Source organism: Coenobita brevimanus, chromosome 97 (genome assembly GCF_032717465.1).
Source record: "Coenobita brevimanus isolate Jiangsu-jjx chromosome 97, ASM3271746v2, whole genome shotgun sequence".
NCBI lineage: Eukaryota > Metazoa > Arthropoda > Malacostraca > Decapoda > Coenobitidae > Coenobita > Coenobita brevimanus.
Window position 1 is genome coordinate 8,825,040 of NC_137050.1, and position 25,983 is coordinate 8,851,022.

Sequence of the window (25,983 nt, forward strand, 5' to 3'; positions counted from 1 at the left end):
CATATAGCTTTCTCTCTCATTGTTTATTGTACTGAGGTGAAATTATGTCCATAACTATTCATATGCAATTATTTCATGAATTTATGACGAGCCACTGAGGATAATGTATTCCACATTAAAGGATTCTGCCTTGAAGTTGTGTCAGGTTGCTGATGACGCACTTGCACACCCTCAGCTCAAGAGGTCTCACAGTATATGAAGCAGCACTGACATTAAAAGCTAGTCGTGTACAGTACATAATACACAGATGTTCCAAGTAAACTACCACCTTACCTACTGTGCATACAGGGTGTTTCAAAAAGTGTTCGTAAATTGCAGAATGAATAGAATAGGAAAATATAAATATACTTTACTATGTAAAATTTTTAGAAATTTGTCATATTTACCGTGATATTACACATTTTATGTTTAATAGGAAACTCTAGTGAATGAAAACGATCAGTAGCTTACTGTTATGCTGGTGTTTTTAAGGCGACTTCTCGTCGTAAAAACACTAGCTACTGAAGCGGGGTCCTCTTTCTAGACCGGAAGTAAAGCACCAACAAAGGAACAGGACATAAAAACCAGGCAGTATACCTTAACACATCTATTACCTTAATTCTAACCGTAACAATACACGAAGAGTGATATTTGAGATACAGGGGAACAGAGACACAGAGTTAATATTCAGCACCACAAAATATTCGCACACACTACAATGTTCATACAGGGAGATCGTGAATTATCTATAGTATTGTGTATGCGTCACTTTTAGGCAGAATATAAATAGAATGGTTCGCATAGGGAATAAACAAGATTGGGAGTCTGTATGGGAAATATTACTATAAATGAGGTAGGGTGCGAATAGCGACACTCGACATTGTCACCTATTGTCACGGCGACACTCACACTCAGGCATTTGACTGGCCCGCGCACCCTCACCTCAGGTGTTCACTGAAAGCTCTCTTATTTGGGGGGACTGGGATAATTACAACAAAGTTCATTCTCTGCCCTGCTAACACTGAGTTCTTGTGGGCTGCTATCAACTACACTGTTCTTCACTTAGTCACTGTGCACTGTTCTTTTTCCCGACTTGTTCTTGACACGGGGGGGGGGGGGAAAGGGTCACTGTTTTCCTATATCTCCTGGGTAATGTTCACTCTGGGTCACACTCGTAGGTTGGGTGCAGGGAGGCTTTCCCGTCTGGGGGCCTCAACCTGATAGGCGGCCCTCGTGCTAGGGCCGTGTCGGTGTGGTGCAGGGAGGCCCTCTGGTCTGGGGGCCTCGACCTGATAGGTGGCCCTCGGGACTGGGACCAAACAGCCGGAGTAGTCGGACCTGTCGTCTTTGGCTCCGTGGAGTGAGGGAGCTGGAGAGTCTGGCCTGGGACTGCAGGCACCAAGGGGGAGAGGCGCCGTCAGGACTGGGCTGCGGCAGCGTCTCCTACGGGGCTCGGGCAGGAACAAGGAACTCCCGGGTGTAGGCGGTAAGTCCGATATCGGGCCTTGCCACCACTCTAGCGTCTCCTCCGGGGCTATATTCCCGGGTGGTGACGAAGGGCTCCCACAAGGGAAAGAGGCTGGAGAAGGACTCACGTCACTCGTGTCCTCTCTAGTACGTCCTGAGGCCGGAGCCTTGGGTCGCCTTACCCTGGTACAGTACGTACTCTGGCTGTAGCCGTGGACTTGCCCGGCGTACGAGGAACAACTGAAAGGCGTACTAGGCCGTCCCTTCCCCGCCGCGTATATAGACCGTTGGCGCGGTGTTGCTTCCGTAGTAGGGGACAAGCCGGAGCGAGGGGCACAGAGGCCACACTCTCTCCAATACGGACTGAAACTACCTTCAGGGGCTTCTCTACCCTGGTACGTGCCCCGGCCGGAGCCGAGTGCCTACCCGTTTTACTGAGAACAACTGAAGGGCGTACTAGGCCGTCCCCTCCCCGCCGCGTATATAGACCGTCGGCGCGGTGTTGCTCCCGTAATAGGGAAGGGCTACACGTACGGTAGCAGGGGCTCTTTACTCTGGCCGTAGCCGGAAGCTGATCTGTCCGATCAGGAACAACTGAAGGGCGTACTAGGCCGTCCCTTCCCCGCCGCGTATATAGACCGTCGGCGCGGTGTTGCTCCTGAAGGGGAGAACAGCAAGAGAGGGATGCACTGGGGCAACTCTCTCTCTTTGGTGTACTAAGGCCGGAGCCTTGGGTCGCCTTACCCTTCGTACACTTTGTAAGGCCGTAGCCTTGGGTGTAACAAAGCCGTCAATACGGTGTTACCTGGGACTGAAACTTGTTCAGTCCCACCCCTATTCTGACGACCATTGCTCCGCCCGCAATGTAGTCTCCTTTCCCTGATCACCTGGGGTTGGGGCAATTGCGGAGAACAAGGGCCCAGGATCGTGATGTCCTGGTGACCCTCTTGAACGGGGTCACTAACCCCACCGTTGTGTCCTCCTGGGGTGGTGGTGCGGTGGCGGCCCGGTGGTGGGGTGGGGGGTGGTGAGCTGGGAGGTCCGGCGGCGGGCATTTTACTTACCATCATCTCAGTACCTTTATTTTTTCATACATTTGTGTACACCAATGTATTGTACACTACAGAGTTACAATAGGTGCTCGAAATTTCTCCCTCCCCCCCACCCTCGTTGATACAGGCTTGGCCTCGGCGCACAAGTGACTGGCGTACACGTTCAAATACCCCTGGTGTGTTCCTTACTTCTCTGCACGCCTCTTGAACACCTTGCCACAGTTCCTGTCGGGTGTTGACTGGTATAGCATACACCCTGCTCTTCAGGTGTCCCTAAAGACGAAAGTGTGGCAAAGAGTTCAAGAGGCGTGCAGAGAAGTAAGGAACACACCAGGGGTAGTTGAACGTGTACGCCAGTCACTTCTGCGTCGAGCCCAAGCCTGTCTTTGTGTTAGGGGGTGGTGGTGTGGCGGCGGTTGTTGACATAGGAGGTGAGATCGCCAGGGGCGTGTGAGGGGTCTGTGGGGAGGATGTGGAGTTGGTGGGGGGTATGGTGGGGGACGTGATTGTGGAAGGAGGAGCGAGTGAGGGTGAGGAGTGTGATGGTGTGAGCTAGCATGTGTACAAATTCGTCGAGTAGTCAGGGGAGGTGAGTGGCGGTGTGGCTTGCTGGGTGGGGGAGTGGGTGCAGCGTGGTTGAGAGGTAGTGGGTGGGGGGCGGAGGAGATGTATGTGGCGATTGCGGTAGGTGCGCAGGTTGTTGTGGTATTGGATGGTTACTTGGTAGGGGTTGGGGCCATTAATGATTGTATAAGGTCTTGAGAATCGGGGTGTTAGTTTGTTAGGGGTGGGTAATTGGGCCACCATAACTGAGTCGCCGGGCTTGTAGGGACTGGCGGGGATGATGTCGGGTTGAAGATCCTGTTGGTTTTGTAGGTGATGCAGTCAGCTCCTGAGGCGGTGAAGGGGGGGCTGTAGGTGATGTCAGAGTGGTAAGAGAAGTGGGGTTTCTCCGAACACTCGTTCGTGATGGGTAATGCCGTCTTCTTGGGGACAGGTGTTCATCCCCCACTGCACAATTTTTACGAGGGCTGGCCAGTCTCCATTTTGCATTTCTTCTGTTCTGGCTTGTACTAGGTTGAGGAGGGTACGGCGACTTCTTTTACATATTCTGTTTCCCTGTGGCCAGTATGGGGAGGGGTGAGAGTGCTTGTACACGAAGATAGTGGCGAGTTCCTTCCATATTTTGCTGGTAAACTCTGGGGTGTTGTTGGAATGAAGGACTTGGGGGATGCCTAAGTAGGGGAAAACGTAGCCGACGAGGGCGTCAGCCACAGCAAGGGCGTGGTGCTCTTTGGCCGGGCAGGCAATCACGCATTTCGAATAGGTGTCAATGAAGATTATGATGTATATGTAGCCTGCTTTAGGTGGGAGGGGTCCGACTATGTCCACAGACAAAAGTTGCCATGGCTTATGGGCAGTGACGTTTCAAAAAGGGCCGGGCATCCGTGTCACATCCTTTCCTAGCGCACAAGCACGGCAGCCCTGTGTGACTTGTTTGGCCAGGTTGGAGGGGCTGGGTGTTGAGCACATGTCGTTTAAATAATTGCAGAAGTTTCTTGGTCCGTACATGTATGCCGTTGTCTGAGTGCAAGTGAATCATCGTTTCAAGGGCAGTGTCAGGATTGAGCGCTGTATGTCCAGTATGAGTGAACAGGTGATCGCCGTGTCTTACACGTATATTACAATAAAAACATACAATACCTGGGCACAATACAATGTGGTAGATCACCACTATAGGAGATACAAGGATAGGAGTTGTGACTAGTGATGACGGTAACAGCAGGTGTCGCCCAGGTGTGGGAGGGGTCCTGTCAGGTGTGCGCTCTCTGAAGGGGTGCAGGACCACTGCCATATGCCGGATCGTCAGGTCAGGGCTGCGGGGTAGTGTAGAGAGAGGCCTTTCCCTGGAGGGGCCTTGGTGGGTGTGTTGGCCCTCAGGACTCGGGCCGAACAGGGCGAGTAAGCACGCTGCCTTGTGCCTACCCTTGGTGGAAGTCAGCTTGCTGGCTGTTCAGGGGAGGTCTCGGCTGGGAGTCCTGGGACGTCCCTTGGTTATTGACTGGGGGCTGCAGCCTCGCCTTCGTCAATAAGCCGTCAGGGGCTGCCTGCGGCGTCTCCTTCTCCAGGAGTCCGACAGCAATTGGTGATGTAGGGGCGCTGGCTGTAATGAGAATATCCCCAGACCCACTATAAGGCAGCTCCAGACCTTCTCTAACAACGACTCCGCTAGGGAGCTAGCTCCGCCCCTTGGGGTGTGGGTATAGCAGGAGGGGCGTCCCACCCGGCCTCTGGAGGGGTGAAGCGAGCAAGGGGCATTGCCCTCGGCAGGTGCCGCAGGGTTAGTAGGCGAGGTAAGCACAGTGGGCATTCCCTCCCCGGCGGGCACGGTGGGCACTGCCACGGTTCTACTAGGCGCTGGGGTTGCAGGAGAGAGGAGCACAGTGGGCATCCTCTCCCCACCGAGCACAGTGGGTGTTGCTGCGGTCCTGCTCCCGGTGGGGGCTGCAGATGAGGGAAGCACAGTGGGCGTTCCCTCCCCGGCAGGCATGGTGGGCACCGCCGCAGTTCAGCTATGCTCTGGGACTGCAGGTGAGAGAAGCACGGTGGGCGTCCTCTCCCCGGCGAGCACAGTGGGCATTGCCGTCGTCCTGCTTCCAGTGGGGGCTGCAGGTGAGGGAAGCATCCCTCCCTGACGAGCACGGTAGGCGTTGTCGTGGTCCTGCTTGGGACTGTAGGTGAAAGGAGCACGGTGGGTGTCCTTTCCCCAACGAGCACGGTGGGCGCTGTCGTGGTTCTGCAGGGGGCAGCAGGTGAAATGAGCACGGTGGGCGTCCTTTCCCCAACAAGCACGGTGGGTGTTGTTGGGGTCCTACTTGGGACTGTTGCTACAAAAGTCCCACCCCGATCCTGGTGTGTGCTGGTCCGGGTCAAGGGTAATGCAGCACTAAGACGTACGTCCCGTGGATTCCATTGCGGGCGTGTGGTGGCTGGAGACATATGCCCGTCTTGCTCGGGCTCTTACCGCACCTGGCGCGCCTCCCTGTGGTCTCCCCTTGGTATTTCAAGGCGTCTGGCAATAAAAAGATAGATAGGTATATGTGTGTGTGTGTGTGTGTGTGTGTGTGTGTGTGTGTGTGAGAGAGAGAGAGAGAGAGAGAGAGAGAGAGAGAGTGACTTGTTCAGGCAACTTTATTCATCATTTAAGTCCTCCTGCCCCCCTTGGAAAATGCTCACGCTCACCCAGGGCTTCATGTCCCCTTGGTTGAGAACCACTGAAAACAGCACTGTATCGTCATATAGTGAAAATCACTGAACCATGTAAATACTTGGTTGGGTAGCTTAAGAGCTATATGCAAACACAAGCATGCTCTACTTGGTGAAAAGTGATCTGCTGACTTTTTAAAGAAAGTGCCAGGCAATAAGCACAATACAAACACTACAGTATTTACTCAAAATCATACATATCCACCCTCACAAATATTATATTGATGATGCAGCTGCATTGTACCGGCAGCGTTTACGGCACAAGTCACAGCAGTCAACATGAATCATCCTTTAGGACTGACAGACACCAAGTGTTACGGAGCTTGTAAATGTAAATGCACAAGCTTGTATATGCAAGTCTCTGGTCACCAGGAAAGTACTCATCCTAAAGTACTTAAAAATATTCAACATTTACCCATGACCTCCAACAGTGACTGGATGATGCAGGAAACCTTTCATCACTATCACCATTTCTTGAATAAAATGAAAACTGCTTTTATGATACTCAAGTGACATAGCGCTGTCAACAATTCTTTTACTAGAGAACTGAGAAGCCCATCCATAGGTGAAAAGCTTACCAATCAATCCTCATCAAATCCACTGCCTACTTCTTCCTTCACATTTATCTTTCTTTGCGTCTGCCCACCTTTCTTCCTACGTCTCTCTTTCCTTCCTGTCACATTTTATAATCTTATTTACACTTCTGGTGGCAGCAGTACAGGGGTTGGCCCTGCAGAGGCAGTTACTTACCTGTGGCTGATGGGTGTCTTCAGCCAGAGAGATGGGTTGATCAACAATAACAACCCATCAAGAGGACACGGGCCTGGGGATAGGCTGCTCAGTCCAACAGACATGAAAGGCGAAAGGGACCAGTTACTTATCCCTGGGTGGCATTATGGGAGAAATAAAACCCACCCATCCCTCAGAATTAGACCTGTGTGGTTTGTGTTCACTTTAAGTGGCCTAACTCACTAGACCACTAGGCATCTAAAAAAAACTACGACAGCAGTGGGGCTTATGCACTGCTTCAGTACACTTTTTTTTTTTTTTTTTTTTTTTTTTTTAATGGGAAAACCGCGAGCTAGACCTTGATAGATCATATGGCCCCACTAGGTGACGGGAGAGTGCTACCTCTTCCAGTAGGGCATACTTGGGGGGGCGCAGTAGCACAGTGGTAGCGCGCCGGACTCCTAATCGGGGGATTGTGAGTTCGAGCCTCGCCCGGGAGTGGTAGCTCACTCCTGTAACCCTAGTGGGGCTATATAGTCCAATACAGGGCTTAGCTCGGGGGAACTCCATTTCTCCCAGTTTTTTCCCAGTAGGGCAGCTACCTGGATGGGGTGCCAACTTTCGACCCTTTGGTCTCAAATACGGCGTTCTACCACCACTGAGCCACCCTGCACCCTTAAGCATTATGAAGGCTCACCTTTGATTTCTTTGCATACACTAAGAACTGTTCCATGAAGGAAGAAGTGCCCAAAAGCGACAGAGAAAATCCTTGTCAAGGAGACTTATCTGTTTTTCAATACCCTTTCCCCTGTACCAAAATGTTATGGCCAATACAACAAACAGATCGTCATTATCAGTACTAGATTTGCTCTCACATAATCTAATCTCCTCTCAGACACTATGCAAACACTAAGCTTCAGGAATCACTTTGCATACTCCAGCATATTATTACAGACCACGACCTCCTCTTAGACATCCTCTGCAAGCACTCAGTGCTCCAGATATCACTGATATACATTTTTTTTTAAATGCGAGTAAGAAGGAACCAAAGGCCAGGGGCCTGCAAATTGCTCCCTCCAAGTAAAAACAAAAACAAGATAACAAAGCCAAATTCAAGATCCATTCATTTCGAGATGTCTGAACATTGTGTTTGAAAGACTGGAGATCGTAGGCAGTAGGAAAAACCAACAGAGGGAGACAGTTCCAGAGTTGGCCTGTTGCATACATGAAGGGCTGGGAGTAGCAGTTAACTCTTGCAGAAGAGTTGGGACAGAAAAGGGATGAGTGTTCGTTGCAAGACAGATGTTACGTGCTCGCCGTAGTGGAGGGATGGCAGCGCACAGTTCAGAGAAGCAGTGACCATTGAAGTAACGAGAGAAAAAGAGATAAAGAAACAACAGTGTGGCAAAGAGACAGGTAGAAGGGAGCCAGTAAGAGACGAAAAGCCTTTGACCCCACCCTATTTAGAAGAGCTGTGTGTAGGGAGTCTCCCCACACATGAGAGTTGTACTCTACACAAGGGTGAATAAAACCCGTGTAAAGTCGGCTCAGCACACCCAATCTCTTGGAAGCAGATCTTACAAGGAAGGTAATATGTTCTTTCCAAGATAAATCCCAAGAGAATGAAGCCCCAGGTATGTTTAAAGATGATGCAAAATTGAGCTGGATATTGTTAAAATTTAGAGGGCACTCCTGTGGAATACTTTGTCAAGTCCAGAGATAAAAGAACTGAGTTTTTGATGCATTAAAAACAAGGTTACTTTTACCCCAATCAGAGATATGAGCCATAAGTCAGACATCAGGTGTGCCATAGCCTTATCCCTTCTTTATTGAAGCAACTGCTGAGATGGACATTGAGGGAAGCGAATGGAAAGGTGATGGGTGGAATCATCAGTGTATGAGTGGACAGGGTTAGATGCACAGCTTGGAAATTCATTGATGGATAAAAGGAAGAGAGTTGGTGATAGAACAGAGACCTGTGGAACACCACTATTGATACCTCTAGCAGAAGAACAGTGGCCGTCTACAACAGCAGCTATAGAACAACCAGAAAGGAAGCTGGAGATGAAGGCATAGACAGGATAGAAACCATAAGACAGTGGTTTGGAAATTAAAGATTTATGCCAGACTCAGTCGAAAGCCTTTGAGATGTCTCAAAGGAGAATGACAAGGGGTCTAATAGGTAGGTGAGAAGATTACCAGTGGAGCATCCCTAGCGGAACCCTTACTGACGATCAGGAAGAAGGTCGTGATAGGTTTTTTTTTTTTTTTTTTTTTTTTTTAAATAGGCTAAAAAACTTTTGAAATAAAGGATGTTAAAACAATTGGGCGATAATTAGAGGGTCGGGAAAGGTCAACCTTGTTTGGGACAGGCTGAACGAGAGCAAACTTCCAGTGAGAAGGAAACGTGCAAGTTAACAAAGATGAGTTTACATAGGCAGGGTGTAAGCACAGAAGCAAACTTCTTGAGGACAACAGGAGGGCCCCATCATGCCCATATGCCTTGTTAGTACTGAGGCTAGTGATGGCAGAAAATTCATCAGCTTAAGAAATTTTAATATCAGCCGTGAGGATGTCAGAGGCAGGAAGAGATGGAGGGACAGCACCGGAATCGTCTAAGGTGGAATTGGAGGAGAAAGTCTGAACGAAGAATCCTGCTTTATCAGTAGAAGAAAAGAAGAAATAGCTACAGTGTCATCAGAGTGGAAAAGAGGAGGGAAGGATGACGAGGTAAAGTTGTTAGAAAGGTTTTTGGCAAGGTGCCAGAAGGAGCGGGAAGAATTCGAGTTGGAGAGTTTAAAGCATTTAGTATGGATGGAATTGATTTTAGCAGAGCAAAGAACAGACTTAGCACGACTCCGGGCAGAAACATAAAAAAAGATGAGATTCAGGGGTGGGCTGACTCCGATATCTTTCGCAGGCCTTCTTCTTGTTGTGGACAGCATTAGAACAAGCGTGATTAAACCAAAGTTTTTTTTTGCATTAGCCAAAGGAATGAGAAAGGAATGTATGCTTCTGTGTCCAAGAGATTTTTTGTGTGTGTGTGTGAGGAAAAAGGAACCAAAGGCAATTAACCCGCAAAACTGTTCCTTCCAAGAGAAAAACAAAATACAAGAGAGAGCCAAATTCAAGATCCATTCAATTCGAGATACCTGGACACACTGCGTCTGAAAGACTGGAGATCATAGGAAGCAGGAAATACAGACAAAGGGAGATAGTTCCAGAGTTGACGTGTTGCATAAATGAAGGACTGGGAGTAATGGTTAACTCTTGCATTCTTAGAGAGTTGGACAGAAAAGGGGTGAGTTTGCTGCTAGACAGGTGCTACGCGCCCGTCGTAGAGGTGGAGGGATGCATGCAGACAGTTCAGAAGAGCAGTGACCATTGAAGTAGCGATAGAAAAGAGACAAAGATGCAACAGTGCGGCGAAGAGACAGAGATTGAAGGGAGTCAGTAAGAGGGGGAGAGTTAATGAGACAAAAAGTCTGACTCCACCCTATTGAAAAGAACTGTATGTGGGGAGCCTCCCCACACATGAGAGTTGTACTCCACACAGGGGCGGATAAAACCCCTGCATAGAGTCAACAATTGTGCAAGGGTAAAGAAGGAACGGAGTCGGCTTAGCACACCTAATCTCTTGGAAGCAGATTTTACAATAGATGTAATATGATCTTTCCAAGATAAGCCCCGAGTAAATGAAACCCCAAGCATGTTCAACGATGATGCAGGATTAAGCTGAATATTATTAAACATTAGTGGGTATACCTGTGGAAGATTTTGTCGGGTTGATAGGTGCAAAAACTGAGTCTTTGATGCATTAAAAACAACCAGATTATTTTTACCCCAGTCAGAGATACAAGCCAAGTCAGACATTAGGTGTGCCATAGCCTCATCCCTTGTTTGCTGAAGTAACTGCTCAGATGGACGTTGTGGGAATCGAATGGAAAGGTGAAGGGTGGAGTCATCAGTGTATGAGTGGATAGGGATAGATGTACAGCTTAGGTCATTGATGAATAAAAGGAAGAGAGTTGGTGATAGGACAGAGCCCTGAGGAACACCACTGTTAATAGATCTAGGAGAAGAATGATGGCCGTCTACAACAGTGGCTATAGAACGACCAGAAAGGAAGCTAGAGATGAAGGCACTGATAAAAGGATAGAAACCGTAAGAGGACAGTTTATAGAATGACCAGAAAAGAAGCTAGAGATGAAGGCACAGATAAAAGGATAGAAACCGTAAGAGGGCAGTTTGCAAATTAAAGATTTATGCCAAACTCGATCGAAAGCCTTTGAGATGTCTAGTGCAATGGCAAAGCTTTCGCCAAAGTCCCGAAAGGAGGATGACCAGGAGTCTGAAAGGTAGGTGAGAAGATCGCCTGTGGAGCGTCCCTGAGGGAACTCATACTGACGATCAGAAATAATAACCTCTGTAATGTGCATGGCACACTCAGATTGCTCCCAGCCATGGAAGCAATAATCATTCCAGGGAAAAACAAAAAGTACTGCCTGAGGGCCTCCCAATCAGCAGCTCTAAAGTGCCACAACCGACATTTCTTTGGAGGGTCCACAGGTCATACTGGAACAATAGGACAGGTTAAGGCAATAAGCTTGCGGTTGGATGAGCCTAACGGAGAGGAAAGATTTACAGTGTAAGCTGAAGAACTAGTTGTAAGGAAGAGGTCAAGTATGTTGGAACTCTCGCCAAGGAGGTCAGGGATACAGGTAGGGTGCTGTACAAGTTGCTCTAGGTCATTAATGACAGAAAAGATGTAGGCTTGCTCACCAGGTGGATCAGTGAAAGGAGAAATGGATATGATTTATCTCATCGTAGAAGAAAGACAGTCAAAAAAATTTTCATAGTCAGCAGAATCAGGGGATAAGTAAACAGCACTGATATATTTAGTCAGAAAACAACAGGAAAGCCAAAGCTAGAGAGTAGAGAATTCAGAAGAACCAAAGCGTTCCCCTTTTAACGGGAGAAGATTGCCGCAAGCGTAGTACTGGAATCCACAGGGAGTCTCATAGCACCCCTTCGTCATATTATAGCAGCCTTGTGCAAAAAAAACTATGTAGACTTTGAAAGACCCTATGGTGTGTGAGATGTGAATTTAATTTAATGGTAAAAACATTGCATAAAGAAAAAACTAAGCTTTTAATATTTTTTTTGTTTTAAGACTTCACTGCTTCTCCAGATATGGTTAATTTACGATAAGATGAAAACCAAGATGAGATACTGTATCCACTTCCACTGTATTTTTCACTATTTCTACGATGCTGTTTATCACATATGGTTCATGATACTTTTATAATTAATTTGATTAGTTCATGAAATGATCGCTACAGTAAAGAATGGCCAAGTACTACCTAAACTGACGAATCATGTACAATCAGTTAGTTTGAATTACGAAGTCTCATGTTTGTGTTCAGTAAACTTTTACAAGTCTGCACTATTTTGTTTTGGCTTGGCAATACATTTTTCTGTTGTATGATCTGAACAAATTTTACCTTTACTTTCAGTGCTCATGATTGGTTTTCAAATTAACCCCCCTCCCAAGTGTCTTGGGGGACTGGTGGGGTTATGGGGTTCTGGGTGGGAAAAATGGCAAAAACAAGCATTTCGGGCAGAAATCTAATCAAAATCAGTATGACCAGCCAAGGCGTATTCATGGAGTGACTACTGACCACATGAACCCCTTTGAAGCTGTCACACTGAATTTTTCCTATGGTACAGGTTCTCCAAAGCCCGTATGCATACTATTATACAGAGTATTCAAGAACAAATGCCAGTCTTTAATAATAAAAGAGGTAAGAATTGCTAATATTAACCCCTTCGTCCCGGCCCGTCTCTCGAGCACATGAAGTTTAAATCCGGTTTGTCTTACTTCCCCAACCTCCGTGCCCCACTCATCTGTATCTCCTCTTTTTCCTCAAGCATTTACTAATCAGTTGTTGTTTTTGTATTTCTCTGTAAAGCAAAGCTTCTTCACTGAATATTTAGGTCCATGGTATATTACCTACTGGGAATTGCAATAAGGAAAAATAAAATCACTACCATTTACTACACAAGTTGGTAACTTCCTTCTCAGGCTGATGTTTCCAATTTATAGTTCTGTGTTGGCAAGCGTCTATATATATATACATACAGTATATATTATTATAGTACTGTAATATGATGATTACATAATCATTCAATGATACAAATTACGTTAGCCATATATTGTGACAAGTGGTTGCGATTTGTGTGTGTGTGTGGGGGTGGGGGGTAGGGGGGGGGAGCAAATTTATTGCGCATGTGATGTAAACCCAGCCAGACACCTGAGCAATGGAGGACCTGGATGTGCAGGCTTTTGTCAAGGGGGAATTTATGCAAATTCCCTTTGACTACAGGGAGCAAGAAGGGGATCAAGGGGCAGCAGAAGAAGTGCAACAGATGGAAATGACAATGGAGGGAGGGGAAGAGGTAGAGAGAGAAGAAGAGAAGGGGAAAGAAGAAACAAGAGGAAAGAAAACAGCTGGAGGAGGCAACCAGAAGTGGTGCAGAAGAATAGAGATATTTTTCGAGGCACTGATGCTACTATCAATTTTGATTTGAGTGGGATATGGCATAAAAAATATAATTAAAGAAACTCAGAGAATGTAAGAGAGAAAGAGAGAGAGAGAGAGAGAAATTTTATCCTTTTCCCTTCAACTTCACTAAATTCTGTTCCTATACTTTTCTACTACTTTCCTATTATTTTCAAACCTTCCTTGTCTGTAACTACTTTATTCATTTCCTACACTTCTCCCCTTTCTGTATTTTTCCTCTAACAAAATTTTCCAGGAGAAGAAATAAATACATAAGTAATTATTTAGCTTACTTTTGGGTCAAACATTAGGTCTTCAGTAATACTGAATCAAATGTTTCCCAAGAAGCAATTAGCTAGACAAATATATATCGATATCCTTATCCTGACTGGTTATGGGGGTCATATAAAACGAAATTAGATAAAGGTGTAGGAAAGAACAATGGCAGTAATTAGAGCGTGTGTGTGTGTGTGTGTGTGTGTGTGAGACACGCAGGCGCCAAGCAAGAGGAGGGGGAGGGAGGAGGGAGAGGTGAAGTGAGAATCCTAAGGGAGGTCTGTGTGTACCTCCCACTCTTCCACACTACAATTTACCTTCCTTTCTTCTTTCCCATCATAATTTTCAGCAGGAAGAAAAGGAAAATTCATTCAGTGATATAAGAATAGACAGAGAAGATATTTATATATATATAAATTACACTGATGACTTAAATGTTCGTCAGATAATATAACCAACAGTCTGGGCCATGTCTCTCTTTACTCAGGAGACAGTCCCAGCTGAAAATTTCTACCCCACACTACGAACTGATTATGACGGTCTATGTACACCATGGGATGGGACATTGTGCCTGGCATGACGTCCCAAGTGCATCACCAGATTGAAGGGGTTAAGAGATCATATTGTATGTCAATCTTAGAAAGCATTTTTTTTTTTTTTTTTTTTTTTTTAAGTTACTCAGTGTTACCAACTGTTCACCGCGCCTACCCACATGAAGGGGTGTGGTCTCACACTTTCAAGATTACCACTTACTTTGAAGATGTAAGCTTCCAATTTGAGTGGGGTGCGGTAAGGGTAACCTGTCCTCAGTTTCAAGAGTACAGACGTCAGCCTCAACAAGACGAGGGTGACCAATCTCACGCATCCCTGTGTGGCATTATTTGTGCAACAGACCCCAATCACCTCTCAAGCGGAAACCCTTACAGACTACCTGGTTGGAGAGCCTTAAACCACTATGCCATCAGATATCTTTTGATTATATGCTTGCACCAAGCATAGTAAATGGTTTCCTGGGTTACAGGAAACCATTTAGCTTGTCACTCAGTGTAGTCACCTGCAGGCAGCACTACAATGAGTGAGTGGATGATAGATGTTCCCTTTGTCCAAATGATAGACAGTGATGAAACAAAATCCCACAAACTTCTCATATAAAAAATGACATAGTTCAAGGCGTCTAAAGCTCATACAATGAAATATATGAAAGAAAGAAAAAAAAAAGTATCAGCCAAATTTTAATACACTGTACTGTAAAGCTTGTAATACTAACAGCATAGTTTACATTTGACCTGATGTTGGGTGGGTACTTCTCAAATAAACAGCTTGAAAATGGTGTTAAAACTACCTAGGTATATTAGATAATGATGGTTGTAATGATTTCCATCAAATGTGATGCTAGTTATTAATCTATCTATGCATCTATTCTGACAGAATAAAAAATAACCATTTATCACAACAAACATACAATATTATAATTGCAGGCTTGCCTAAACTGGCTTATAATCTAGCTTGGTCTCCAGCTTCTTGTTGTCTGAGACTTTGCGCACAGCCTTCATGAAATCTTCCTCAATAACGTAGTCCCTTTCACTGCGGATGGCAAAGAGTCCAGCTTCAGTGCAAACGTTGCGCAGGTCTGCACCATTGAACCCATCAGAGAGCTTCACCACTGCCTCATAATCTGTCAGTGACCAACAGAGGGAGTAAGTGGACTGTCAAGACACATGATGCATATATAAAATGTAATGGCCAAACCCATTTACCCCCTTCGAGGTCTAGGAGCATGAAGCCAGACTACTGAACTCCGATACACTTAAGGACTGGTGACCAGATTGATCCTTGGGTGGCATATATGGACTGTTCATCTACTCTTACTTGTACAAGCGTACAAGATGTAGGGACCCAAGGCAAGGCTATCAAACCTAAACTAAGGCCTCTATACACTGAGAACGCTATAGTGACATGGGGTATTACTCAAACTGAGGCAATATCAAACAATCCACCATTTAAAAACCACAGCATTAAAAAGCCGCTTTTTCCTTACAAACAGGGAAAACTAAATTGTGATGCTTACGTGCTGGTACCAAGAGCAACTGTCTTGCAGTATTTAGTACTATCCTGTAATTTATTATTATCCTGTATTATGGTGAACATCTCATAAAACAGAATCCTTTGATATACCTTCAATAAAAGCTCTTTGGAAATGCCCAGCTGAAGTGACTAGTTTCCTGAAGTCCACTAGGCTCATGTCTACATGAGTCTGGGACCACAACAATAGGATACTGATTACCACTTACCCCTAGAACACCAAAACTGCCAATTACATCATTTAAACAACCTGTACTAAGGTCCCCATTTAATATACAGTATTAAAGTTTGAAAACAAGCATTTTGGGGAAAACTGCCCATACAGAGAGGCTGGCGGCAGTAAAAATCGCCCGGCATTTGGGGGTTAAAAAGCATATTCAAATTCACATTTAAATCATGTGAGATGAATTCGAGTGGGAAAACAAAGCCATGAGAACTGGAAGCAAACAGTGAAGTAACAAAAAGCAACAAAAAAATCCATCCACTGAACTTAGTAAAAATCAGTGCAAGTACTGGGGAGCAACATGTCATTCTTACTGACACGACGATGAAATTTCAACATCATACTGAATCTGTAGGGCAGTCTCATCAAAGAACTACACGCAAAGAAAGGGTGGTGGTAAAAATCAAGAGACAATGAAGAGAAGGAAGGACCAAAAGTAAGTATGTAAGTGTGTGTGTGTGTGTGTGTGTGTAGAGAGAGAGAGAGAGAATGACGACTGGAAGAGATGCACTACCACAATACAAGGATGCCTGGTGTGACGGGAATGGGGTTTCTGGCTGGTTTTGCTTACTATTTAACTATCGTTATTCTATCTATCTATCTATTGCCAGATACCTCAATCCCATTCAGGGTGGCCACAAACAAATCGCCTCCACGTCGCCCTGTCCCCCGCCATTTCACTGCCCTGCTCCCAACTCACACACCCCTCTCTCATATACCTCTCCACCCCATCCCTCCATCTCATCCTTGGCCTCCCCCTCCCTCTACCCCCCTCCACCTCACTCATACACGCTCTTCGTCAGTATCTCACCCTCCATCCTCTCCACATGGCCAAACCACCTCAGTGTATTCCTCCTAACGCTTCCTGTCACATTCACATCACAACGCTCCTTTATATCCTCATTTGTCAGCCTATCTCTCCATGTGACTCCACAGGCTCCTCTTAAATAACTCATTTCCACTGCTCTCACTCTTGACCCGTGTCCTTCCAACAACGTCCAAGCTTCACTTCCATATGTTAGAGTTGGTATCACAATACTGTCATGTAGTAACTTTTTCACTTCCATGCTCACTTCCCTGTTTCTTATCACTGCTTTCAAGGAACCAGCAATCTTTCTTCCCTGCTGTACCCTTTCAAGCACTTCACCCTCCAAACCTCCATCCTTACTCATCACACTACCCAAGTACTTAAACGTACTCATTATTAATCTAAAAAAAACAAGACATCACCACCATCATCATCATCATCCAGACCTCCTTTCCCAGCCTAGGGCAGGTGAGGAGTACCAACATCCAGACAGCCTAAGTCTACCCAATTCAATGGGCCATGCTTCCACTCACTCATCATTCAAGCCCACGGAATCCTGGCTCCATCAGAAAGGCCAAAAAAATTTCATCGCGTTCTGTAGCTTCACATTCTCTATAACTATCTGATAGTCAATCCGGATGCTGTCACATTCAGAAGGGGTGCCAAATCCCTGGTTATGCGCTTCTCTGCACAAAATTCATCCAGCCAGCTTGGTCTCTTGTCAGTCCCTTTGCCTCACCAACTACCTTTCTTCCTCACACACTCATCCACCATATCTGTTCACCTTCTTCTTGGCCTACCTTGCCTCTTCCCTCCTTAAAATTCACTCAGATATACCTTGCTTACCATTTTACTGTCATCCATTCCCTCCACATGACCAAACCATCTCAATACATACTGTTCAATTCTGGTATCCACAGACTTCTTACGCCGCATCTTTCACGAATCACATTACTCCATATCCTATCCACTCTCTGTACTCCACATACATTCCTCAGTAGTCCCACCTCCACTGCTCTTACTCCTGACTTTTCATTTTCATGCCACACCATTCTTTCACATCCGTAAGTTAAAGTTGGCACTAACACTCCTTCATGGAAGTCTTGTGCAGCTGCAACACTCATGCCTATGTTTTTTATCAAGGCCTTCAGAGCACCAACTACTTTCCTTCCTTGTGTTACTTTCCACTTCTTTTGCACATTTTCCTCTCTTTTCTATCACTGTACCCAGGTATTTGAACTCCCACCAATTCAAGTCTCTCTCCATTCACTGTAACATCACACTGAGAGCCATCTTCTTAACCAATACCCATCACTTTACTCTTTTCTACATTTACTCTCACAGCAGAATGCTCACGGACATCTTCTAAACTCTGCAATAGTCTACCAAGCTGTTGTCCGGTATTTGCAAGTAGCACTGCATCATCAGCATACAACAAATCTGAAATATTCCATCCATCACCATTCATTACCAACGCCATCCCCATCTCCATTACTTGTGTTTTTACTTCTCTCATCATCCCATCCATATATATGAGGCGTCTAGAACCAAAGGGGCATCGGCGCCAAAATGTACTTTTGAGTTATGACGCTTTAAAGTTGTGTTTATGGTAACGTCATAGCCAGAAGGCAATAAACAAACCTTTTATACATCAAAATGATCATCAGCGCCTATGCTCTACATGTAAAGCCAAAAAAACAAAACAATAATAACCGTAACCACAAAATAGGCAGTAAACCAAACCCCCAATTTATAAATGGGCATAATAACATATTGTAGGGACTTAAAAACATAGCAGAAAAAACATCAACGAATGTATTAATGTACAAAACTTTATTAACTGAAGATTCCAGTTCACTTAATATTAATAAACGAATAATTATTACTGTAATTTCACGTTTTTGACAACTAAAACTGAAATCAATGCAGTTATTATTTTTCCTCTACCATAATATATTGAAATAATAACACTAAAAAAAAAAAAGTAGTGTAGTGCTTAAGTAAATTGAGAAGGGATAGTGGGGGGTTAAATGGTGGGGTCGTCATTTAGGAGATCGACATCCAACTCTGCCTCCTCGGTGCCACGCCCCCTCCCGCTGTCTCCCCTCACCATTCTCTTTTCCTCTTCCTTTCTACCTTTTTCCACTTCTCCACACACTTCTGACACTTACGAGAGGTTATTGGCACCACCTCCTCACCGTAACTATGTGATGAACTCATTTTGTCACCCCTCCTTCAACCCCAATAACAACAACTCATCTTGTCACCAATAATCCACGATAAATGGGGTAAAAATCCAATACGTAATAATTAGACACCTCAGTGAACACGATAAGGAAGCCTCATCGTCACACCGGGCGGGCCACAAGCTTGCTGATTGGCTGCTCTGGGGGAGTGGCACAGAGTGATAATGCTGATTGGTTTGGGCTGTGTGGCTTAGATGCCTGCCTGCTCTGATTTGTTCGCCCGGCAGCATGGACAAACCCACGTGACTTTGAGCACCTCTACCACTGTCCAGAAGGCCGAATCTTGTATGGCAACCAGTGCTGTCACTGAGAAGAGGGTTAAGCCTGTTGTCTCCCCTACCTAACTCAAAACCAGTATATTGGTGGGGATGCCCCTTTGGCTCTAGACGCCTCATATATATATATATATATATATATATATATTGAACATCCATGTGGACATCATACAACCTTGCCGCACACTCACACTGATTGTGAACCAATCACTTAGATGCCCATTTACCCTTACATATGCCTCATGCCTCACTGCCACCATAAAAACACTTGACGGCACCTAGCAGCTTACTACCTACGCTGTACATGCTCAAAACCCTCAACAATCCTGTTCTGTCTTCTTTGTTGTATGATCTTTCTGGGTCCATAAATACTATAAACACCTTATAGTCCTTATCACATGCCTTCTCCACTATCTGTCTCACTGCAAATATCTGACTCACACATCCTCTGCCACTCCTAAAGCCACCCTGCTCATCACTCGCTACGACTTCTGATATCTGTCTTACTTTCTCTAAATTATTTCTTCCATATATTTTCCCTACCACACTCAATAGACTTATATCATGATAATTCTTGCACTCACTTCACTCACCTTTATTTATAAACTGGGGTACAATCTCTGTCTTTTCTCCACTCTGATGGCACAGTTTCACTCATCCATGCCTTCTTACACATCTCCAACAAGCATTTCTTTCTGCTCTCTCCACGACACTTAATCATCTCTGCATACACCTCTTCAACCTCAGCTGTTTCCCCATTTTTCAGCCACTTCACAGCGTTCTTTACCTCCGTGAGTGTCACGTTTCCTGGCACTTGCATTTTATTTTTGCAAGATTGGATTTCTTGTATTTCTTCAACATCATAAATTAAGTCAGCAGGACAGGGAATTTATGGAGAATATATCCAAGCTCAACTGTTATAAGATTTAAAGAGAGAGAGAGAATGCCATCTTGGATTCCCTAACAAGTGGAAGGTTGCCAGATCCGGGGAGTTTTATCCAAAACTTAGAGAGAGAGAGAGAACGTCATTATTTCTTTGAGCGACTGTACAGAACTTGATATGCTCACTGCTGGTAGTACAAAATGAAATAGTTTCAATAAATCAAATATGCCTTACCTATTTCTCCCCTCTTTGTGATGGGTCCAGAGTGAATTTTCAGAATCTCAAGTCTGGCTTGTTCATTGGGAAGTGCAATCTCAATTTTACGGTCGAGGCGGCCAGGTCGAAGCAGGGCTGGGTCCAGTGTGTCAGGCCGGTTTGTGGCCATGATCATTTTCACCTGAGTAGAATGAAAATACAGATTTTATGGAAATAGACATGCCCTGTATATGAACTCAATACAGAACATTAAATGATTACAAGTTTACAATACCATCAATTATGTTCAAATGGGGAAGGAAGATATAAAACAAGGTTCCCTGACAACTTTAGAAACATGGATCTGGGGAGAAAGGCAGCAACAGATAAAATTCCCCCTTCTCTGCCACACAAGGTACAGGGCTACTTGAAACACAGCTACAAGTGGTGGGGTAACTGAACCCCTGCATGAAAACACAGAAGGGAGTTCTGTTCCCCTACACTCATCCTTTAGCTGTCTTTTACAAGATGGATATACGTGGTCAGCAGTTTTTCTTCCGAATTCCCAGGGATAACAGCAATGCACATATAAGACAATAAGTGGCTGAATTTTCTATTGCTGTTGTTGTTCATCAACCCTAATCTGTAGCAAAGCAGACCCAGTAACCACAGGTAAACAACTGTCCCTGCAGGACCATCCAATGCAGTGAACTGACATTCCCTTGTGGGGAGCAGCACCTCAGGACAGTGAGGCACAGGGAATAGTGTTGAGGGTTGGTTCCTGAAAGGATGACAGATTTGCATCTCTACACCCAGTTAACTGGGGCACCATATTAGGCTCCATTTTGTCCCTTACTTTGGTTATATGATTACTACTCAGCAATCTAAACAGCTTCCTGAGTTATAGAAAACCTTTAGGTTTGTCACTCAGTGTAGAGCCACCTGAAGTGGAAAGACAACTAATAAAAGGTAACAGCAGGGAAAGGGAGGAGTAAAAAGAGAGGGGGTAGACACAGAAATTGAACGAAAAATGGGAAAGTAGATGCAGACGGCACTACACCAAGTGTGTGGATGATGGTTGCTAAACCCTGCCACCAACTGACTCTAGTATATGGCAGCAAATTGTGTGTGTGTACCCTGCCACCAACTGACTCTAGTATATGGCAGCAAATTTTGTGTGTGTGTGTGTGTGTGTGTGTGTGTGTGTGTGTGTGTGTGTGTGTGTGTGTGTGTGTGTGTGTGTGTGCGTGTGTGTGCGTGTGTGTGTGTGTGTTTTCTATCTTAACTGTTCTTACCTAAATGTATCTTTACAGGAAAGAGTCGAGATCATACTGTCCCGTGTATTAAACCATTTTTATCATACATGTCCTTAAATTTTATGAATAGTTTTGGCACACATTATTTCGTTCGGTAGTGCATTCCACTGGACAATTGCCCTATTTGAGAAATTGAATTTCCTTATGTCTTTATTGCCTCTCTTTTTATGTACAGTAGTTTTTTGCAGTGTCCTCTTAAGGATGCATCACCATAGGTTATATATATTCATTTATGTCTATTTTCTCTTTCCTGAGATGCACTTATACAGTATAGCGTAATCATGTCTCCTCTTTTCCTTCTCTCCTGTAGTGCTGTTAAATTCAATTTTTCTAGTATTTCTTTGTAGCTTAGATCCCTTAAGCTTGGTACCCATCATGTAACTGCCCTTTGTACTTTTTCAATCTTATCTATGTGTTTTTTGAGATGAGGATTCCTGACTACTGATGCATACCCCAGGGCTGGTCTGATGAATCAGTTATTATCTTTGTCAACATGTCTTCATTTATATATGTGAATGCTATTCTCATATCAGCAAGCACTGTATACATCTTACGTACCTTCTCACTGATATGGTCAACTATACAGTAGTCTGTTATTGATAATCACTTCTAGGTCCTTCTCCCTTTCTGATATGTGTAGGGTTGATCTAACTTATAATCTCAATCTGGTCTTTTCTCACTCTTACCAAACTTAATCACATGACACTTGCCCACATTAAATTCCATTTGCCATTTATTGCTCCAATCATGAAGCTTATTTAATTCTTCTTGCAGCTTTTTGCAAGAATATGTTAGTAATTTTCCTTTTGTATTTTTGCATCATCCCCAAACATATTTAGATAGCTTCCATTTCCAATGTTACTGTCCATGTCATTAATGTACACTAAAAATATAACTGGCGCCAGCACTGGGCCCTGTGGAACTCCGCTAGTCACTTCCCTCCATGATCAGTATTTTCCCCTTAATACTGTTCTCATTTCCCCTTGTCTGAGAAAATCCTGCTTCCAACAGTATAGACTGCCTTGGATATCTCCTTGATGATACAGTTTCCATAAAAGTTTTTGGTGTGATACTCTGTCAACTGTGTGTGTGTGTGTGTGTGTGTGTGTGTGTGTGTGTGTGTGTGTTACAGTCCACGATGTTTTCAAAGCCTGGAATTATTATGGTACTGATGACATTACATCTAGGCCTTCTGTAATACTGTGCTAACTACAATTTATTAATCAACAAAAAAATACATTTAAAAAACAAATTTGGCAGATTTTGTTGCAATGATTACATATTATGCACACTCAATACCTGAACATAATCTGAAAACTGTTTATATATTTTGCATACTAAATATCTGAACATAATCTGAAAACTGATTTTATATTATGCATTCTCAGTATCTGAATATAATCTGAAAACAATGAAAAGATTTTCATAATTCTGAGATACTATACTATTAAGGATATGCATTAGCTAAAAAAAAAAAAAAAAATAATAATAATAATAAAAATAAGTACAGTACCCACTTACTTGAAAGAAAAAGTTTATTCAGTACTGATATACAACAACTTTTGACTTCACAACAGGAAAGACCAGATCCACACCTGTCCTAAAGAGTCAAAGCCATCCATCTGATTAAGCAGCTCCATCAATGTGCGCTGGATCTCTCTATCAGCAGATGTCCCCTCTGAAAAGCGACGGCCTCCTATAGCATCAATCTCGTCCATGAAGATGATGCAGGGCTGGTGGTCTCGTGCATAGTTGAACATCTCACGAATGAGCCTGGCAGACTCACCGATATACTTGTCTACGATGGCACTTGACACAACCTAAGGACGAGCTTGTATGAGGATACTTCCTATTAACCCCTCACTGTGACAGGTCCTTCCCAAGCTAAGTACATTATACCCTTGAAACTGCCAATGGTTGGGTTTCCATATCTCCACAATTGCCTAAAATGGCTTATATTCAACAATCTAAATTCTCAGATTAGAGTTAACTACAGAGAAGCCCACAGCCCTTATACAGTACAATACACAAGTTAAAATGTACCAGCTTTAAAGTTCTTTCCCTTCCCTAAACCCCATGTTATAACACATATCCTCAGTACACCACAAAAGAACAGTCTATCTATCTATCTACTTACAGTCTCTACCAATCCATCAATCATGTCCTTTATTGTCCCATCAGGAGCACAGGGGTGTGGGCCTAGATTACTTAGTCCAAACATTTCAGAGGAGAGTGATCAATTGCTTATCACTGAATGGTAGCCTATTATGTGAGCATGAAACCCTAACCAACTCATTTAATTCACTGAAAAAGGTTGAAAGAAATCAGAGACTGGTAAATGTGACTAGTCATTCTCTGAAAAACAAAGTACTCCCAGTCTCTTATAGGTACATTGACATTCACTTCATCAGGATTTTGGATAAAATTTCCCCCCCAATAGAGCAATTCCTCACTTTCCAATGTAAACATGTTCCTAAAAACTAAAGTAAATGTGAAAAATCACAAAGTGAGAGTTAGCTTGCAACAAGAATCGTTATCTACTGTACTTTAATACTTTAAAAATCAAATTCCAGACTAAAAATACATATTTTATGTAATATCTGATCTTGAGGCTGAGCTTATCTGTATGTATTAAACATTAAGGTTCAGAGCAATTTTGAAAAATGTAACATTTGGATAAATGCTTATATGTCGTTTCAACCTTAATCCTTCACTACTCATCCTAAATTCTACATCATAAACATCTTAACAGCAATAAAATGTTATGTGAAAGCAGGCTGAATAAAGAAACAGTAAAAACAGTTTGAACACCCTAGTCAGTGATGGTTTGGCCAATCCTCAAGAGGTAACTGGAGGTTTCTCAATCATATGATAGTAAGTGAAGTATGCTGGTGCTCCTACACCACAAACAGAGTAATATGAGATTGCCCCCCCCCCCTTTTTTTTTTTTACCAAATACTGTACTGTATAGTACTTACCTTGAGAAAGTTGCAGTCAAGCTGTGAGGCAACAGCACGAGCTAGCAGTGTCTTGCCTGTCCCTGGAGGCCCATACAACAGACAACCTTTGGGTGGGTTGATACCCACACGATGAAACAGTTCAGGGTTCAGAAGAGGTAATTCAATTACCTAAGGGAATTTAACAAGCTTTTATTAATAAACACAGTACTGAGTTCTAACAATACTGATGGTACTACATTTTGGTTTTTAAAATAAAGGTATAATTAACCCCTAAAAGATGGGCCTCAGAATGCTTTGACACAGACTCAGGATGGGCATAATCGGCTGATGCGATATGTTGGGGGTTTGTGGGGGGTGGTGGTGGTGGTGTGTGTGGGGAGTGGGGGGGGGTGCAAGGTGGTGTGGGCAGGGGGGTGTAAGGTGGTGTGGGGAGGGGGGGTTGTTAGGTGGTGTGGGGAGGGCGGGCTGGGCTTGGGGGAGGTGGGGATGGGTGTTGGTGGATAGGATGGGGGTGGGGGGTGACAGGTGGGGGTGGGAAGTGGGGGGTGGGGAGGAAAAGGGTGGTGGTGGCAGTGGGGGTTGGAAGGGTGAGGATAGTTTGGGGGTGGAGGAGGGTAGGGGGTTGGGGTGGTTAGGGGGTGGCTAGGGGGATTGGGGGGCTATGGGGGAGTGTGGGGTTGGGGGAAGGGTGGGATTTAGGGATGGTAGGGGGCAGTTGAGGTTTAGGGGTGGGGTGGTGGGGGGAAGACAGGGTGGTTGGGGTGAGAGGGGTGAGGGTGGGGATGGGTTGCACGTGGTGTGTGGGTGTGGTGGTAGGGCAGCGGGGTGGGGGGGGGTGACCAGATATGTGGACACTGTCTCTTTGGCCCTAGTACCCTTGGACAGCTTATGCAGACACCTGTCTTTTAGGGTTAAGGCAATTATCCAAGTACTCCCTTCTAATAAATAACATATTGCAAGTACTGAATAATTACAGTGAAAACTGTTCTCATGGTAGGTGGTTGGAACCATCATCCACTCACTTGATGTAATGCTGGGTACTCCTTCTTCCTTCACCTTTATCTTTCTATTCCACATCTGTCCTCCTCTCTTCCTACTTCTACTTTCCTTCCTGTCACTTTCTTATTCTACTCTTCTTTCTAATTCATGACAAGCCTAAGGTTTCCTGTACCCAGTACACCATATATAATGATGGTTGGTAACCACATAAAGGGGTGATATGTAGCCTGCTATACTGCCCTTGTCAACTAGGTGAAGATTAAAATGTAGTGTCCATCCAGGATCCAAACCTCCACACTTGTCCCACTGCCTCATGATAATGAGGCAGTGTCAACTACAAGGGAACATCTGTTGGCTGCACAGGACAGCTCTTCAAAGGCAGTTGCTTACCTGCAGCTGATGGGTCTGCTTGGACAGACAGACTGGGGCTGATCAACAACAACAATAACAACAGTAATATGTTAATTAACCCTTTTGATACGGTTAGACTATGGCTAAAAAAAATTGTTTGTCCCCAAACAGCACAACTATTTGGGGACAAAAAACAGTTTGGTCAACTGTTCTTCACATATACAGATGCTCTCTGATCCACTTGCACAGAAAAGGCAATTCACAAGTTTATTTGAACAAATTCATATTTTGGCCACATTTAGACAGTCTACC

General features: G+C 44.5%; 1 protein-coding gene across 1 annotated transcript in view; it reads right to left on the minus strand.

Moving 5' to 3' along the window:
• Window positions 1-14,552: 14,552 nt before the first annotated feature.
• Rpt4 (Regulatory particle triple-A ATPase 4) overlaps window positions 14,553-25,983 on the minus strand; it is a 30,560-nt gene continuing 19,129 nt past the window's right edge. The window contains exons 4-7 of the mRNA XM_080283457.1: window positions 24,340-24,489; window positions 22,957-23,181; window positions 20,085-20,247; window positions 14,553-15,008 (exon numbers count right to left, since the gene is read on the minus strand). Coding sequence (XP_080139583.1) covers window positions 14,818-15,008; window positions 20,085-20,247; window positions 22,957-23,181; window positions 24,340-24,489 — 729 coding nt within the window. The 3' untranslated portion in view covers window positions 14,553-14,817. The remainder of the gene's footprint in view (window positions 15,009-20,084; window positions 20,248-22,956; window positions 23,182-24,339; window positions 24,490-25,983) is intronic.